Source organism: Pongo pygmaeus, chromosome 7 (genome assembly GCF_028885625.2).
Source record: "Pongo pygmaeus isolate AG05252 chromosome 7, NHGRI_mPonPyg2-v2.0_pri, whole genome shotgun sequence".
Lineage (NCBI taxonomy): Eukaryota > Metazoa > Chordata > Mammalia > Primates > Hominidae > Pongo > Pongo pygmaeus.
Genome location: NC_072380.2, coordinates 67560536 through 67580183, shown reverse-complemented (window position 1 = coordinate 67580183; position 19648 = coordinate 67560536). Strand labels below are relative to the sequence as shown.

At 40.0% G+C, this 19648-nt stretch overlaps 1 protein-coding gene across 2 annotated transcripts in view; it reads right to left on the bottom strand.

The window, feature by feature from the left end:
* TGS1 (trimethylguanosine synthase 1) overlaps positions 1-19648 on the bottom strand; it is a 51456-nt gene that overhangs the window by 4904 nt on the left and 26904 nt on the right. For both annotated transcript variants that reach the window (XM_054498433.2, XM_063668782.1), the window contains exons 9-12: positions 17469-17618; positions 15014-15157; positions 8677-8893; positions 7454-7532 (exon numbers count right to left, since the gene is read on the bottom strand). In XM_054498433.2, coding sequence (XP_054354408.2) covers positions 7454-7532; positions 8677-8893; positions 15014-15157; positions 17469-17618 — 590 coding nt within the window. The remainder of the gene's footprint in view (positions 1-7453; positions 7533-8676; positions 8894-15013; positions 15158-17468; positions 17619-19648) is intronic.

Sequence of the window (19648 nt, the reverse complement as noted above, 5' to 3'; positions counted from 1 at the left end):
TGAGTCTGGCTCTATCGCCCAGGCTGGAGTGCAGTGGCATGATCTCGGCTCACTGTAACCTCTGCCTCCTGGGTTCAAGCGATTCTCCTGCCTCAGCCTCCCGAGTAGCTGGGATTACCGGCGCCCGCCACTGCACCTGGCTAATTTTTGTATTTTTAGTAGAGATAGGGTTTCACCATGTTGGCCAGGCTGGTCTCAAAACTCCTGACCTCAGGTGATCCACCTGCCTCGGCCTCCCAAAGTGTTGGGATTACAGGAGTAAGCCACTGCGCCCGGAATAAAACTGCATTTTTTCAAGAGAAACTGGATTTAAAGTAAAAGTGCATGATAACCGAATGAGAGAAAATAACCTCCCAACTGCATCCTACTGGAAGAATATATAATAATTACTAATGACAGATACACTTTATTACAAGAAAGACACAGAAACATCAGAGAGCTGAAAAATGCCCTATTACTACATGGAAGAGATTATGTCTATGATACGCAGAAATGTGGTTAGAAGATAATTGTACCAGGTAAAAATAAAGAGCATTTTATGTGGCCTTCAGATCTGTGTCAAATACAATGTTAGCAGCAGCAAGCATCTGAAATACTGGCTGTGTCACACAGCCAAGAACGTGCTTTGCCACTAGTTATTTTTGTCCCTCTTTTCTTTTGCTAGATCCAACTAATAACCACACGACAATAAAACAAAGTTGGCAAAACATTTCTGGTAATTAAAAGTTCTCTGGGAGGTGAAAGAAGAAAATATTTTTTAGTCAGCAGAAAATCAGGCATCATTCAAACTTAAAAATATTCATTAAATTAGTTCCATTTCTCTGCACATGGTAAACAGAAATGAGATTTCTATGCTTAAGTAAATAAATCTTAAAACCACCATCATCAACAGGAGCACCTGGTGGCAGGTCAAAAAAATTCTCCCAGGCAGCCAGGCACAGTGGCTCACGCCTGTAATCCCAGAACTTTGGGAGGCTGAGGCAGGCAGATCACCTGAGGTCGGGAGTTCGAGACCAGCCTGACCAACATGGAGAAACCCCGTCTTTACTAAAAAAAAAAAAAAAAAAAAAATTAGCCGGGCATAGTGGCATATGCCCGTGATCCCAGCTACTTGGGAAGCTGAGGCAGGAGAATTGCTTGAACCCGGGAAGTAGAGGTTGTGGTGAGCTGAGATCAGGCCATTGCACTCCAGCCTGGGCAACAAGAGCAAAACTCCATCTCAAAAAAAAAAAAAAAAAAAAAAAAAATCTCCCAGGCATCACAAGCTAACCTACACTGGTGTCCTAAGAGGAGGCTACCAGGCCAGGCATGGTGGCTCATGCCTGTAATCCCAGAACTTTGGGTGGCTGAAGTAGAAAGACTGCTTTAGCCTAGAAGTCTAGCCTGGGCAACATGGTGAAACCCTGTCTCTACAAAAAATAAAAAAATTAGCCAGGCATGGTGGCCCATTCATATGGTTCCAGCTACTCTGAAGGCTGAGGCAGGATTGTTTGAGCTTGGGAGGTTGAGGCTGCAGTGAGCTGTGATCATGTCACTGTACTGCAGCCTGGTGGATGGAGCGAGGCTCTGTCTCCAAAGAAGAAAAAACCCCACCAAAACCCAAAAACAACCAGTTCACTAAGCTCTGTCCTTCACTCATTCTCAGAACCAGATACTGGAAATGTGAAGACTGTTCAATTCAACAAATTACAGAAAGCACAGGCTATCAGCACAGGACTGGCAGGTAGCACTATGTGTGGCCCAGAAGAGCTGGATATCCCTCTAATTTCTATCTCCATCATTTACTGAGAAAAGTTACCCACAGTAGTGAAGGAGATACAAGCTATATTTAGAAGCATTTCAGCAAAGCTGCATTTGTGTCTTCCCAAGTCAACTATGAGGCCAATCAGTTCCACAACCCCTCTAGAGCATGACAATATATATAGTTTAAGAACAAACGATTCTGCTCTAATTGTGCAGCAGCAAACTTCCCAAGGGAAAAGCTGGCTAGTAAATATTAGGAACTGATCACATATTTATCCTGAATTGCAGTGTATGATTAAGCAGTGATTTCACCAAGAACAGAGTTGGTCTAGAAAACTGGGAATCAGGCTGGGCGTGGTGGCTGACACCTGTAATCCCAGCACTTTGGGATGCTGAGGTGAAGAACAGCTGGCCAACATGGCGAAACCCCATCTCTACAAAAAAATGTAAATATTAGCCGGGTGTGGTGGTTCACACCTGTGGTCCCAGGTACTCGGGAGACCGAGGTGGGAGAATCGTTTCAGTCTGGGAGGCTGTAGAGAGCAGTGATCACACCACTGCCCTCCAGCCTGGCCCTGTCTCAAACAAAAAATTGGTAACCAGTTACTGAAAGAGTCAAATTCTACTTATTGCTCCAATCTCATGGTGAGCTAATATTGTGATAACAGATAAATCTGTTTCTTCTTGGTAATGAACATTCTGCCAGTGGGAGACAGCAAGGTGTAATAACACTGTCGCTGTGTGGCAGAATGACCAGGCAAATCACCATACCTCCATAGCCTTCAATGAAATCAGATGCTCCAGAGACACACTGCTCCAGAATGTCATGATGAGTCAATGAAATGGCTAAGAGGACACTGTACACCCTAAGTGTGTATGCCAGCTCCCATGCTGTAGATGTATAGTGTATGAATGCAGGGTATTGTTAGTGTAGTAGGATGAACGCACTTGGGAGTGCTCTGAGTTGTAAAGGCTATTTTCAAGTAACTAGTTTGGAGTCTACTATTCCAACATGTACCAGAAGCCCAATCCAGTTCTTAGCCTTCTTTTTATTCTCTCATGCTTCTGGTTCCTAAACCTGGACTAATGTTCTCTACCTCTATGAGAGAGCTACCCTTAGATTAGATTTCCACTATATTAACTTAATTCAGAAAAATTTGACACAAATTAAAAAAATCTAGTATTTAGAAACCAGTTAGGACCCAATCTTCTATTTATTAAATACACAGATACTATAATTACTTAGAATATTTGCAAAGAAATCTGTGATAAATTTTTATTGTATTTAGCCAAAACCACTACAAATGCTAATAAACTGAATTTAGTTATATTTAAAACATTTTCCACATAACAATATTACCTAATAGTTTTTCATATTTATTCAAATTCAAATTCAAATACTTACATTATTCAAATACTTACAACTCTATTCTTATATGTGGTAAGTTTTAGAAATATTATCTATAAATAAGTACCTCATTTCTATCGACCTATCTATCTACCTACTTACCTATCTACCAAAATAAAGTATTAGAAGTGACTGTTACAATGAGGAACGTTTCCCTTCCTAGACATTAAAGAACAAAATATAAAAAGACAATTGGAGCCTCAAGTACTCTTCCAACTAAGGAGAGATGAAGGCCAGGCGCGGTGGCTCATGCCTGTAATCCCAGCACTTTGGGAGGCCAAGGCGGGCGGATCACGAGGTCAAGAGATCGAGACCATCCTGGCCAACGTGGTGAAACCCTGTCTCTACTAAAAATAGAAAAATTAGTTGGGCGTGGTGGTGTGCGCCTGTAGTCCCAACTACTTGGGAGGCTGAGGCAGGAGAATCGCTTGAACCCGGGAAGCAGGCAGAGGTTGCAGTAAGCCCAGTAAGCTGAGATCGCACCACTGCACTCCAGCCTGGGCAACAGAGCAAGACTGTGTCTCAACAAAAAAAAAAAAAAAAAAAAAAAAAAAGAGATGAATCCCATTATTAAATCTAACATCAATTTTATACTTAGGGTTTATTAAAGTATTAGTTAATTTGTAAACTTCTCCGCTTTATGAGGAAATAAAAAAGGTAGGATTTGTCTTTCCCAAATGTTACATGACATGCGCCTGGGGAAGCCATGGAAGGGTGGAGTGTGTCTGCCAGACAAAGGCCAGGAATTAACATGATACAGTTCATTTTTTAAACATAATTCTTAGGGATGTTGCTTAATGTTGCCCTGCTCTCTGTATTGGTAAGATACATACTATAACATAAAGATAAGTAACTTAAATTATCTTACCTGAAAAGTAAAAACGCTATCGCTTTTCTGAGACTAGATGTTTTATGTCTAATTATAAAATTAAACAAGGATGAGAAGCTGCCATATCAAACAGACCAGCAGACTTCCTCTCTTCATTCCTGCCGTGGGCTAAGAGACAAGACTCCTTATGTCAGAGATTCCACCCACAAGGATTTCACACAAAGGTGGTGTTTGATAATTGCTGCCTGCATCTTCCTTTGGGAAGGACTAAGTCCTTGTCTGTTCAGAGATTTCCATCTATTAATATGTTCAATAGGTTTACCACTTAAGAGAGAAACCTTTCATGTTTGCGAAGCATGGTAGATCCAAAGGTAGAATTAGCTGGAATTCTCTGGCTGTCCAAGGGAAGAAAGAAAGGAAAGCATGGCAAGATAAAGGCATCAAGCAGATAAAATACGCTTACTCTGGGCTTTTTGAATTGGATTTGAGATCCCAGCACTTTAGAAGGCTGAGGCAGGAGGATCACTTGAGCCCAGGAGTTTGAGGTTGCAGTGAGCTATGATCATGCTACTGCACTCCAGTCTGCGTGACAGAGAGAAACCCTATCTCCATAAATAAATAAATAAATAAATAAATAAATAAATAAATAAAATAAACAAATAAATAAATAAAAATTAGTCCTTGGGTTTCAACAGCAATTTCAAGAGTAAGGTATATACCTTACCTCCAAAGAGCCTCTCACAAAAAGATATTTTTCTAAATTACTCAGTTCTTAGCAAGAAATGCATGTCTTGGAATCATCTCCAAACAGAAAAAAGGAATAGAAGATTGAGGTAATAAGGCACCTAGGAAAACATTTCACTAGATACAGGAAACAATTAGCATCATCTCTTACATGGAAATATTTGAGATAAGTTGTATTTGTATTGAGTCCATGCTGTTTAGGATGATATAAATATTATCTAAGAGTACAATCTCCCTGGATGGGAAATTAACTGTCCTTCATATGAGAAAAATGCAGCCTGAGTTTCAAACAGCAGACCGTGACACACTTGGGAACCCAAACCATTTGCAAATTCAGGTTGTTGTAACATTCTAAAAGTTCCTTAACAAAAAAGTCAATTTTCTTTGCAACTGTTGATTTCTCTCAATTTTTAGTAGTCTCCTGTCATTAAAAAGGTCCTACATATGGATACATTTTCTTCATTAAAAAAAGTTGATTTCCCACTGTAATCTGATCAAAATTTGATAGCAAAAAAATTAATACACTTGAAATCTAATCAGTCTTTCTTGGTTTCATTATTCCCTAGTGTCATTACTCCCTCTAGAGGCAAAAAACATGAATCACCAACTCCAATTCTGGAAAGTTTTTGAAATAAACCAAAAACACAAGTTAAAGAAAAAGTTAACTTTCTCTTTGTGAAAGTGTTAATGTAACTAGAAAAAGTTAATCAGCATAAATTGCATGATAAACAGTGAATTTCCTCTCGTTATTCAAGTACTCAAATGAGCCTGTCTACATTTAATGTAAGGATCACATCGTCTCTCATGAGACGATGTGGAGCATAATATTCATATATGAGAAAAACAGAAATTATGGAATGGTTAGGCTCAACCTTATCTGGCAGTCTAGAAAGCAGCTCTGAATCATATGAGAAGCAGATATAAAATACCTGGTGTTTAATATAAAATTTAATTCAGAAAACTCATGAAGCAAAGAGATGGTTCCTTTTTCTTTCTTTCTCTCTTTTTTTTTTAGACAGTCTCACTCTGTCATCCAGGCTGGAGTGCAGTGGCGCGATCTCGGCTCACTGCAACCTCTGCCTGCCGAGTAGCTGGGATTACAGGCGCACCGCCGCCATGCCCAGCTAATTTGTGTGTACATACATATACATACATATATATATATATATATATATTTTTTTTTTTTTTTTTAAGTAGAGACGGGGTTTTGCCATGTTGGCCAGGCTGGTCAACTCCTGGCCTCAAGTGATCTGCCCGCCTTGGCCTCCCAAAGTGCTGGGATTACAGGTCTGAGCCATCACACTCAGCCCCTTTTTCTTATAACTGGTATAACACATACTATTAATATTTTGGGAGGCCTAATGTTTAGACACAATGGATCATAAACAGATGAAAGGCAGCAAGATCTAATTTCATTGCTTAACATTAAGAGCTCAGGCTTGTTAATTTCATTTACTCTTCTTTTAACCCAGAGAATCTCAACTCTGGAGCACATTACAACCACTTCGGGCAGTTTAAAAATTAACTTTCGGGCCTCATCCTAGAAAACAGAGAATCTTTCCCAGTGGACTACAGTATCAGTAGTTTTTTTAAAAAGCTACCCAGCTGCGTGTGGTGGCTCACACCTATAATCCCAGCACTTTGGGAAGCTGAGGCAGGAGGATTGCTTAAGCCTTTAATTTTGAGACCAGTGTGGGCAACATGGTGAGACCTCATCTCTATAAAAAATAAAAAAACTAGCTGGGCATGGTGCTGTGTGCCTGTGGTCCCAGCTACTTGGCAGGCTGAGGTGGGGGCACTGCTTGAGCCCAGTTAGTTGAGGCTGCAGTGAGCCGTGTTTGGGCCACTGCACTCCAGCCTGGGTGATAGAGCGAGATGGTCTCAAAAGAAAAACAAAAACAAAAACAACAACAAAAAAAGTACTACTCAGCAAAAACTATAAAACTCTAAAGCACAGGCAACACAATGAAGAAAGATAAATTGGACTTCATAATAGAATAGACATGCCTGAGTTGGAAAACCTGATAGAGGTAATGTAGAAGGAAAAAGGAAGGGACAAACACTAGAAAATATAGATAGGAAAGACTAACATTCTCTTATAATAGATGTCCCAGAGAAAGGAAAAAAGACAATGAGAACATAGTTGAAGAAATAATGGAGATAGCATCTCCTGAATAAAAAACACAAAAACATCAGAATACTAGGGCTAGTTCTGAGAGTATCAAATAAGAGAGAAAGGAAAAACCCAGTTAGCAACATTACAGTGAAATTCAGAATATGAAAGATAAATGATTTTCAAGAGTATCTGGCACAAAGCAGATATGTAGTAAGTGTTTGTAGAAAAATCAACAACAACATTAAATAAAGATATCATCAAATCTCTCTATTTTTTTTTGAGACAGTCTCACTCTGTTGCCCAGGCTGAAACAAATGAAAAAAGGCTAGTTTATGCAGCATTTGAAGCACAACACATTCAATCATCCTTTCAATATGTCTTAGTCAAAGCCTAGAGTGCTCTATTTGTGTCTATGTATGCCAGGAGCTATGGAAATGAAGACGATGTAATAGACGTGGATCTAACTTCCAGATACTTCCAGCTTTCTATGAATAGTCAGTGAGTCAGGGACTTCTCATAAACACATTCTCTGGTAAGGAAATGTCCTGTATCTTTTACCGTACTTGTAACAGTTAAGACAGAAACTCATGGAAGTTTTTCAGTAATGGCTTACCTGGTCAATATCAGCATTTCTTGGAAGAAAATAAACAATATTATTAGTGATCTTCTTGGAAAGTCTGAAAATTTCAAAGGTGGACAGCAGTTAAGGAAAAATAATGAAAACAGCAGCTAATTTCTAATCAGAAAGAGATGTGTTTTACTTATCGTAACTCAAATGTATTTCAAAATGTAGCTAAAAGGCAAAAACTTAAACCCTCTAATGGAACCTAAAAGAGAATTACATACAAAATTTTGTAATTCAGCAACATATTGTCTCGATAATTCAAAGACTGACAGTTAAATCGATTTCAATTATCCTAGTGGTAGGTACTAGGCAAGAGTCAGAATAAAGTAACCATGGCCATTGCAGTCTACACTCTAAATTTTAATTTTTAATTTTTAATTTTATTATTTTCGAGACAGAGTCTGGCTCTGCTTATTTATTTTTGAGACAGGGTCTGGCTCTGCTGCCCAGGCTGGAGTGCAGTAGCGCAATCTCAGTTCACTGCAACCTCTTCCTGGGTTCAAGAATACTCCCTCTCTTCACTAATTTCTCTCTCTCCCTATTTTTTGAGATGGAGTCTCGCTGTGTTGCCCAGGCTGGAGTGCAGTGGCGCAATCTCAGCTCACTGCAACCTCGGCCTCCCAGGTCCAAGCGATTCTCCTGCCTCAGCCTCCTGAGTTGCTGGGAGTACAGGCGCGTGCCACCATGCCTGGCTAATTTTTTGTATTTTTAGTAGAGATGGGGTTTCACTGTGTTAGCCAGGATAGTCTCGATCTGACCTCATGATCCGCCTGCCTCGGCCTTCCAAAGTGCTGGGATTACAGGTGTGAGCCACTGTGCCTGGCCAATCTCTCTCTCTCTTTTGAGACAGAGTCCCACTCTGTCGCCCAGGGTGGAGTGCAGTGGCGTGATCTCAGATCACTACAACCTCTGCCTTCTGGGTTCAAGTAATTCTCGTGCTTCGGCCTCCCGAGTAGCTGGATTACAGGCATGTGCCACCATGCCTGGCTAATTTTTGTATTTTTAGTAGAGACGGGGTTTCACCATGTTGGCCAGGCTGGTCTCAAACTCCTGACCTCAGGTGATCCACCTGCCTCAGCCTCCCAATGTGCTAGGATTACAAATGTGAGCCACCCTGCCCACCCACCCACACTCCCTCTTTCTCTCACTCTGATGCTCCTTTCTTTCCACAATCATTGTTTCAGTAAACTCTTAAGACTTCCAAAGGATATCCATCAGGAGACATCATCGTTCTAATGTCAAAGGTCTCTGCAGTGGCATAGTCTGGTCCTCCCCAAGGCGGGCTGAGGAACACAACATCAGCCTTTAAACAAGAAGCCAGCAGCAAGAAATCTCCACAGATGAACTCTATCTTATCTGCTATCCCATAAACTTCTGCATTATTACGAGCAAGGGCAATCTTAACAGGATCGATATCAATGGCAATCACTAAAAATGGGAAAAGAAAAAAATGAGTTAATTGACACTGATTATTACTTATATAGGATAATTTGTCTTTTGAATAGTCTGTCATCTTCTGTGTAAGAACTCTTTTTAAAGAGGAGGAGACATTTGGCCACATATACCCGAGATATAGACTTCAGTTTAAATTTTTTATTTAAATTAGAAAGATTCACTGTGTTGTACCAATAAAATGTGACTGAAGGACTTGGCTTTCTTGTCTCATTCTACAGCTTTTCCTAACCAAGTGGCAATACTTGCCACAAAACATCTGCTGAGTGCCAAATATGTGGCCACCATTGTGCTGTGCTACAGCCTGAGTAGGAAAACACTTGAAAAGGTCACTGACTGTATGGACAGCCTGTGATGCTAGGTTTTGGAAAAGACAAACTTCCTCAAAATGTAGCAATGCCCAAACGAACACAAATTCGACAACTTCTAAGGAAAACCAAAATAAAACACATTTTTACAAACTTATGTAGCCAAGTGATGAAGAAGAAATGTAAAAACACCTGCCGATAATGTTTAATGAAACATTTTAGGTAGAGGAAACAGATAACATTATGTTTCCACCAAATGGACTTTCATTTACTTTATTCCAATTTTATAATTAGCAACATAGACATAATTTAATTTTAGCCTATCCATGTTTTGCAGTAAACTACTCAAAGTACACTTGCATGTGCACTACTGTGTTAATGGCAGTATTCTCTATTTGAAAGGGCTAAGTGGAACCGTTACGCTTACAGCGTGGTTGTCATGGAAATGTAGTTGTTTTCCAGAAAATGCTAGTTTCCAAATTTGTTAACATTTTTGAGAAATAATGTGCTAAATCACTTGAACAATAAATATAAGCACCAATTATAACATATTGCAAAATCATACATTTACAATGCTGTTTTTCCTGTTCTAAATAAACATTCACATTTGTAAGAGGAAAGATTCTTTTCAGTTGCTCAGTCTGTTACATTTATAGTTCAGAGACAGATGGAAAGATATGCTGACAATACTAAAAATTCAAAAGAAAAAGTGACTTTCAACATCAAATCTATTCAGTTAATCCTATTTTCATCGGTATTTCCTTTGGAGGCAGACTTTGTTTTTAGGCCTAATAAGAATGGAAGCATTCAATCCATCACATAAAAGAAATGCTGGCTGGGCACGGTGGCTCATGCCTGTAATCCCAGCACTTTGGGAGGCTGAGGTGGGTGGATCCCTTGAGCTCAGGAGTTCGAAACCCCATCTCTATCAAAAACACAAAAAATTAGCCAGGTGGGGTGGCATGTGCCAGCAGTCCCAGCTACTCAGGAGGTTTAAGTGAATCACTTGGGCCTGGGAGGAGGAGGTTGTAGTGAGCTGAGACTGTGCCACTGCACTCCAGCCTGGGTGACAGAGCGAAACACCTGCACCCCACAATTGCCAAAAAAAAAAAAAAAAAATGCTGACAAATGTTAATCCTCAGCCACACTAGCACACCTCGACAGCTTAATAGCCACATGTGGCTACCAGCTGGCTATCATATTGGACAGCACAGATATAGAACATATAAGTCATCACAAAAAGTTCTACCAGGCAGTACTGTTGCTAAACTACTGGAATACATACAAAAGGGAAAGATATCTTTAACAACAGCAATATGCAAAACTTTACAGATTCCCTAACCCTTTAGTTATGCACAGACAGCAACTATCTGAGTGGAAATAAATCTGGCACAAAGGAATAACCTCAACTATATGCAATGCCATCTTTTTGTATGTATGTTGCGTATATATGTAAATGTATAAATACACATACAGTTCAAGCATAATTGATTATATGAACGTGTATATAAGCACACATGAACATACATTATGATAGGGAACTCAAAACAGTTAAGTGTAATTGATTATGTGTATACTTACATATGTATACACAAACACACTAAATCAATTATACTTTTAACTGTTTTGAATTCCTTGCCATAATGTCATTAGCTCAACTATCCTACGGGGATACTAGGAGGAGTACTGATAACTGACATTCATGGAACACCTGTGAATTACCACTTCTGGTTTGGGGGGCAAATTATGGGACCCCACTACCCTGAACTTGCTGGAGGGTTCCAGAGTTTCCAGTCCCACATGCTGCAAAGGTAGAAGTTAGGTCATGACAGCACTGGGAAGGCCATGGGGTTTGCTGTCTGCCTCCTTTTTTCCCCAGAGGCTGGCAATCTCTAAGGGTGAGTCCCTTTAGCTTGGGACCCATATTAGACATCTTCCTTTAGTAAATGTGCACTAAATACAGAAAGCCTTGGCAAAAGATCTATACTCACAGAAATACAAATCTACGGGCTAGGGGTGGTGGCTCATGCCTGTAATCCCAGCACTATGGGAGGCCGAGGTTGGGTGGATCACCTGAGGTCAGGAGTTCGAGACCACCCTGGCCAACATGGTGAAACCCCATCTCTACTAAAAATACAAAAAATTAGCTGGGCGTGGTGGCAGGCCCCTGCAGTCCCAGCTATTTGGGAGGCTGAGGCAGAAGAATCACTTGAACCCAGGAGGCAAAGGTTGTAGTGAGCTGAGAATGCGCCACTGCACTCCAACCTGGGCGACAGAGCAAGACTCCATCTCAAAAAAAAAAAAAAAAAGAAAAAGAAAAAGAAAAAGAAAGAAATACATACCTACATATAGACAATTTGAGTAATCTGAGAAAAATTTTCAGATTTCTTTGCTACTTTATCAGGGAGCAGGTGTTTTAATCATCGTGTTATGATATAAGGCCAAAATGAAGATACATTTTACAACTTTTAAGGAAAAACCATCTTTTTAGGCAATAAATATTGATTTTAGCCCATAGGAATGGCTTATCTGGCAAAGTCTGAGAAGAATTTTGATAGTAAATAGTGAATTCAAGGAAAAAGGAAAATAACCACTACTCTCATAAATATGAAAGTATGAAAGTAGCTTGTCTCTAGGCTACCAGGATACCATGTAAAGTTAGCAAATATCATGCCTTGGAGCATAGGAGTATTAAAACAGGGGCCACATTTCATCAGCACTGACCTTAAAAATCTATGTAATGGTAAGGCGATAAGATCATTTTCAGTGCAATTTGATTAAAGTCAGTTTCTCTGACTAGACCGAGCGAGGACTGAGTCTGTTTTTTCTACAGCTACTATGTGCTTTCCAAAACCATATTACACTTTCCTACTTAACATTAACTTCATATAAATTAATAAGATTCAGTAGAAATCTGTTGAAATGAAACTATCATTGATATGTATAATATGAAGATATTTAAAAATATGCATCTTCAGAATGAAAACTAAATGAAAACTCTGCTTCTTGTCTCAGTGTGGTGGCTCATGCCTGTAATCCCAGCACTTTTAGAGGCCAAGGGGAGGACTGCTTAAAGCCAGGGGTTTAAGACCATCCTGGGGAATATAGCAAGATCCTGTCTATACAAAAATTAAAAAAAAAATTAGCAGGGCATGGTGGCACGTGCCTGTAGTCTCAGCTACTTGGGAGGCTGAGATGGGAGGAACACTTGAGCCCAGGAAGTCAAGGCTGCAGTTAGTCCTGATCATGCCACTACACTTTAGCCTGGGTGATATAGTGAGACCCTGTCTCAAAAACAAAACAAACACAAGAAAAAAGCAAAAAAAAAAAAAAAACCCCTGCTTTATGACCCAGCTATATCAGTTTGGGCAGAATGTTCAACTTCTTCAACCCATTTTTTTCCCTGGGGAAAAGCACATTACCTACCTGACACAGTTACTGGCAGTTACACAGTGGGAGGGGTTTTCTTTCTTGTGATCCCAAAGTCAAGCAACAAATATTATACGACGATGAGGTAATATTTAAATAATTTTTAGTCTCTGAAATTTAAAGCTTTTTGAAAGGTGTCACAGAGGTCATCTAAATTCAAGGTCTCCTTTAAATTAAGGTTAAATGGCCGGGCGCGGTGGCTCATGCCTGTAATCCCAGCACTTTGGGAGGCCGAGGCGGGCGGATCACGAGGTCAGGAGATCGAGAACATCCTGGCTAACACGGTGAAACCCCGTTTCTACTAAAAATACAAAAAATTAGCCGGGCATGGTTGCGGGGGCCTGTAGTCCCAGCTACTTGGGAGGCTGAGGCAGGAGAATGGCATGAACCCGGTAGGCGGAGTTTGCAGTGAGCCAAGATCCACGCCACTGCACTTCAGCCTGCGCGACAGAGCGAGACTCTGTCTTAAAAAAAATAAAAAAATAAATAAATAAATTAAGGTTAAGTGATGTCCAAAGTCATAAAGATAGTGAGTGCCAAAGTCCCTGTCCACTGTTCAATACTTTCCCGTTTTGGTATTTTTGGTTTTATAAAATACTATGATCTTGGCTTCAAGTTATTAGGTGTGTCAGTATAATCTTGGGCAAGTTATTTCATCTCTTTATGTCTCAGTTTATCTGTGAAACATAGACAGTAAGACATAATTCACAAGATTGTTGATTAAATAAATTAATACATATAGTTGGCCCTTAAGACGGACATTAGGAACCCTGACCTCTTGTGAAGTCAAAAATCTGTGTATAATTTTGGACTCCCCAAACTTAACTTTTAATAGCCTACTGTTGACCTGAAGCCTCATCAATAATGTAAACAGTTAATTAACACATATTTTGTACATTGTATGTATTATATGTAGTATTACTAAAATAAAGAAACAGAGAAAAAATTGTTACTAAGTAAATCATAAGGAAAATACATTTACAGTACTATATTTATTGATAAGGTAGGTTTTTTTTTCTTTTTTCTTTTTTTTTTTTTTTTTGAGGTGGAGTCTCGCTCTGTTGCCCAGGCTGGAATGCAGTTGGCATGATCTTGGCTCACTGCAACCTCCACCTCCCAGGTTCATGCGATTCTCCTGCCTCAGCCTCCTGAGTAGCTAGGACTACAGGCACACGCTACCATACCCGGCTAATTTTTGTATTTTTAGTAGAGATGGGGTTTCTCCATGTTGGTCAGGCTGGTCTCGAACTCCCCACCTCAGGTGATTGGCCTGCCTCGGCCTCCCAAAGTGCTGGGATTACAGGCATAAGCCACCGCGCCCGGCCTACAATTTTTTTTAAGAGCCTGGGTCTTACTCTGTTGCCCGAGCTAGAGTGCAGTAGTGCAATCACAGCTCACTGCAGCCTGCAATTTCTGGGCTCAGGTCATCCTCTCATCTCAGCCTGAGTAGCTGGGACTATAGGCACACACCACCATGCCTTGCTAATTTTTAAATTTTTTCTTTTTTTTTTTAAGACGGAGTCTCACTCTGCTGCCCAGGCTGGAGTGCAGTGGCATGATCTCGGCTCACTGTAGCCTCTGCCTCCTAGGTTCAAGTGAGCCTCCTGCCTCAGCCTCCCGTAGCTGGGATTACAGATGCATGCCACCATGCCCAGCTAATTTTTGTAATTTTAGTAGATGGGGTTTCACCATGTTGGCCAGGCTGGTGTCGAACTCCTGACCTCAGGTGATCCGCCTACCTTGGCCTACCAAAGTGCCGGGATTACAGGGGTAAGCCACTACGTCTGGCCAATTTTTAAAATTTTTCCTAGAGACCAGGTTGGTCTCAAACTCCTGGCCTCAAGTGATCCTCCTGCCTCTAACTCCCAAATTGCTAGAATTATGGGCATGAATCACCATGACCAGGCAAATTTTAACTTTTTATAACAGATTTGTGCATATTTTATGGTAGTAAATGATAAAACAAACTAGTATCTACCTATGTTTCATGCATTCATGACATTCCTACCTTTTAAATTATTTCAATGTATCTAGGTTACAGGGGATTCATCTGTGAGTTTCTTTTTTTTAATTGTCACAAATCTCCAGAACATTTTCCAATATATTTACTGAAAAAAATCTGGGTGTAAGTGGACTCATGCAGTTCAAACCTGTATTGTCCAAGGGTCAACTGTAGGAAGCATTTACACCAGTATGCAATACAAAGTATATGCTTAATATATGCTAGCTATTATTTTATATCATTCCATATTAAATTATTAATTATACTAAATCTCAGTAAGATAGGTTGTAGCAAAATGGAAACATTTACTGAATTAACTGGACATAAAATAGTTCTCTTCCATTGATGGCTAATTACCTCTCATTCCTGTAAAGGCAAACTGAATGGTATTTCCTCCAACTCCACAAAATGCGTCTACTACAACGTCACACTTGAAGGACTGACTAACACGGCCAGCAATGTGTTCAGCAATCTTCTCGGGTGTAACTGAAAACCAGCCTTCTGCAAAGGAAGAGTATTTGTGTTAGCATGTTCAATTTCAAGAAGCCAAGGCAGGCATAAACATAGCAAACATTACTATATCTTACATACTTTTAAAAAGCTTAGTTTCCCTTTTTAAAAAATTATAAATCACCCAGTTTTAAAGAAAAAAATTCAAAGCTTGTTAAAAAAAGCAGTACCATTCCCAATTTCCACAGAAATGATGACCTCAATTCTTAACCTAATTCTCTTGTAATACTGTATACCTCCATCTTTCCAATAACTGAATTACAATTTTGATGTTTCTCTTTGAGGCTTTAACTACTGACTCCTGTGGAAAATACAGAACTAGCTGCTCTAATTGGCTAGCTCCCCCACACTCAACTGAATTTCCCAATTATTTCACTCCTAAGGTTGAAGCAATAGCCTGGATTTGTACTGGACACTCCAGAAAAAACTGCATTTTTTTTTTTTTTTTTTTTTTGGAGACAGTGTCTTGCTCTGTTGCCCAGGCTGGAGTGCAACGGCATAATCTTGGCTCACTGCAACTTCCGCCTCCTGGGTTCAAGCAATTCTCATGCCTCAGCCTCCTGAGTAGTTGGGAATACAAGCACATGCTACCACGCCCAGCCAATTTTTGTATTTTTAGGAGAGACAGAGTTTTGCTATGTTAGCCAGGCTGGTCTTGAACTCCTGGCCTCAAGTGATTTGCCTGCCTCAGCCTCCCAAAGTGCTGGGATTACAGGCATGAGCCACCATGCCTGGCCAAAACTGCATGCTTTTTAAGGGTCGGAAAAAGCAAGGAACTGGATAGCAAAAGGCCATAGGGCTGCAGAAGTACAGGAGGAATAGCAGAGCCCTCATCATTGTCAGAAATGAGGTCCTGTGTCCACTCTAGAGGAAAGAGAATACTGACCTCCTTCTTTCCTAGTAGAAAAAATTTACATTTTTCAGAAAGACAATTATCTGAACAAAATGATGTGCTGGGCTGGGCGTGGTGGATCACTTGAGCACAGGAGTTTGAGAGCAGCCTGGGCAACATGGCAAAACCCTGTCTCTACAAAACATTAGCCAAGCATGGCAGTGCTTGCTTGTAATCCCAGCTACTTAGGAGGCGGAGGCATAAGGATTGCTTTAGCCTAGGTGGTGGAGGTTGCTGAGCTGAGACTGTCCCACTGTACTCCAGCCTGGGTGACAGAGTGAGACTCTGTCTCAAAAAAAAATAAAAAAATAAATTAAAAATAAATAAATAAAAAGAAAATAAAAGAAAAATAAATAAATAAAAATAATGTGTGTTAAAATTCCTGTTGTCTCCCCTTACCAAACCTTTAGATGGCTCTTCAATACAATACTGGAAAAATAAGAATATACACTTTTATAGAATTGCAAGTGTTTTCCAGCCTTATTTCTCCTTACAAATTCCTACGTACTTTTTCCAATACACAGCATTTTGCAAATTGTTTTAAAAGGGTCAGAGAACCCCTGAAATTCCATCATAGATCAAGAACTTCTGATTTTGATAGTTAATAAAAACTAATATTTAGGTAACCCCAATATGAAAACGAACATCAGTCTGCAAGACTGAGTTAAGTAAGTTGTTGCAGATCACAGCAGGAAAGCTGGAGAAAAAATTCAAAATTTGCGAAGTTAATTCATTAGATTGTATCTTTCTGCACTAGATATTTCTTCATCAGGTTTTCTCTTTAATAATTTATCAATTGCTTTTGCTATCTATCCTAACATGCTACAAATACAGATTAAACCCAAGTCTGAAATTTTAAAAATACACACACACACACACACACACATATACCCAAATTGAAGGACATCCTATAAAATAAATGGCCATTGATCCTTTGAAAAATGTCAGTCATGAAAGACAAAAAAGGCTAAGGAAAGATTCCACATTAAAGGCAACTAGAGAACTTGAAAAACAAATGCAATAATACATGATCCTATACTGGAAGGAAAAAAAAACGTGATAAAGGACAAGATTAGGACAATTAATGAAATTAGAGTATAAACTGTAGATTATAATATTGGAACAATGTTAAGTTGATAATTTACTATTTTAAACAAAAATATACTTGTTCTTAGCAAATATACGCTAAAGTATTAAGGAGTATGAGCATGATGTGTGTTAAGTACTGATCAGAAAAAGATACACACACATACATACGGAGAGAGAATGAGAACGTAAATGGGGCAAAATGTTGAAAATAGCTGAATCTAGGTAAAGGGGATATGAACACTCCCTGTATTATTCTTACAACTTTCTTTTTAAGTTTGAAATGGTTTCAAAATAAAGCTAAAAAATACACATATACTTTACCTCTGTCCAACTTAATCCCATCATCAAAACGGGAGAAGAGTCTGTACCTCTGGGCCCAGTATTTTGCCAGCTCAGGAACAGCAGCTATTTCAGGAGGCAGACCATTCACCTTTTTGTTCTTCTTCTTGTTCTTCTTCTTTTTCACTTCAGCTAAAATAAAATATAAAGAATATAGATACTCACTAAGAAAAAAATTTGTATCACAGGTGAGTTTATCTAAAAATGAAGCCACATCAAATAATTATAAGCAGAACATGTATATAATGACACGCCCAGAGAAACAGGAGAGCCTGATGGAAACGCCACTGGCTTCAATCACCACCAGCATTTTGCTACTTATTGGCTTTGTAAGCTTGGGAAAGTAACCAAGGCTCTTTAAGCTCCAATTATTTATTTATTTATTTATTTATTTTGAGACGGAGTCTGGCTCTGTCGCCCAGGCTGGAGTGCAGTGGTGCGATCTCGGCTCACTGCAAACTCTGCCTCCCGAGTAGCCGGGACTACAGGCGCCCACCACCGTGCCCGCCACCGCGCCCGCCACCACGCCCCGCTAATTTTTTGTATTTTTAGTAGAGATGGGGTTTCACCGTGTTAGTCAGGATGGTCTTGATCTCCTGACCTCGTGATCCACCCGCCTTGGCCTCCCAAAGTGCTGGGATTACAGGCGTGAGCCACTGCGCCAGGCCTAAACTCCAATTATTAATTCCTATAAAAGGAATGAGTGGGCTGAGCAAGGTGGCTCACACCTGTAATCCCAGCACTTTGGGAGGCTGAGGCAGGTCAGAGGTTCGAGACAAGCCTGACCAACATGGTGAAATCCCATCTCTACTAAAAATACAAAAATCAGCTAGGCGTGGTGGTAGGTGCCTGCAATCCCAGCTACTCAGGAGGCTGAGACAGGAGAATGGCACGAACCTGGGAGGCAGAGCTTGTAGTGAGCTGAGATTGCACCCCTGCACTCCAGCCTGGGCCACAGAGCAATACTCCGTCTCAAGAAAAAAAAAAAAAAAAAAAAAAAAAAAAAAAAAAAAAGAATGATGGGGCTGGGCGCAGTGGCTCATGCCTATAATCCCAGCACTTTGGGAAGCTGAGGCAGGTAGATCACGGAGGTCAGGAGTTCGAGATCGGCCTGACCAACATGGTGAAACCCCCATCTCTACTAAAAAAAATACAAAAATTAGCTGGCCATGGTGGCAGGCGCCTCTAATCCCAGCTACTCGGGAGGCTGAGGCAGAAGAATCGCTTGAACCTGGGAGGTGGAGAATCGCTTGAACCAGGCTGAGAATGCGCCACTGCACTCCAGCCTGGGCAACAGAGCAAGACTCTGTCTAAAAAAAAAAAAGAATGAATGAATGAGTTAGTGAGCGGTGTTTTACTAACTTAATTCACAGCAGTGACAGGAAATATGTAGAAATACTGCTATAGACATAAAAGTTATTACTTCTGTTAGCCAAGACACTGCTTTATGTGGTGAATTATAGAAATCTAAACATTTCCTTTCTATTAAGGACTAGATTAGGCTCTAGCTGTCAGCCACATCGAAGTCACATGGCATCTGAGAACCTGAAACAAGGGTCACTAGATCCATTCCATGGAAAAGGATCTCATTCATTCAGAGAGTGATTTTTTCCTTAAATAATTTTTATCAGTTTGGTTATTTGGTTTCAGTCTTCAGCAAATTAGAAGCAACAACATAGAAAGATGAGACTTTTTTCACAGTTAAGTATAAAAACAAGAGATGATGGCTAACAAAGAATAAGACTCCATTACACACTCAAATGGTCCTCAAGGATAGGGCTATGTCCTAATATGTTCATCTGATCATTGTAAATAGTAAAAAGTGTCATCATGATTCAGTAAGGTCAGATCTCCCCATCCCCAAACAAGTGTCACCAACAGCAAAGTGAGGTGATTATTTCTCAACAGGGGGTATAATGACATTGTGGGTGGAATAATTCTTTGTTGTGCAAGACCATCCTGTATATGACCTAACATTAAGTAACTGAGCATTAAATGCCAGAATTCCTAATGTCATTCTAACAACCAGCATCCTCCAAATGCCCCTGTGAAGGTGGTACTACCCCAGGTAAGAACAACCAGTATCATGAGAATTGGTGTTTATGGAAGTGGGATAGTGCAGGAAAATGGGACTTAGCAATTGGAGAAGCTGGTAATGAGTC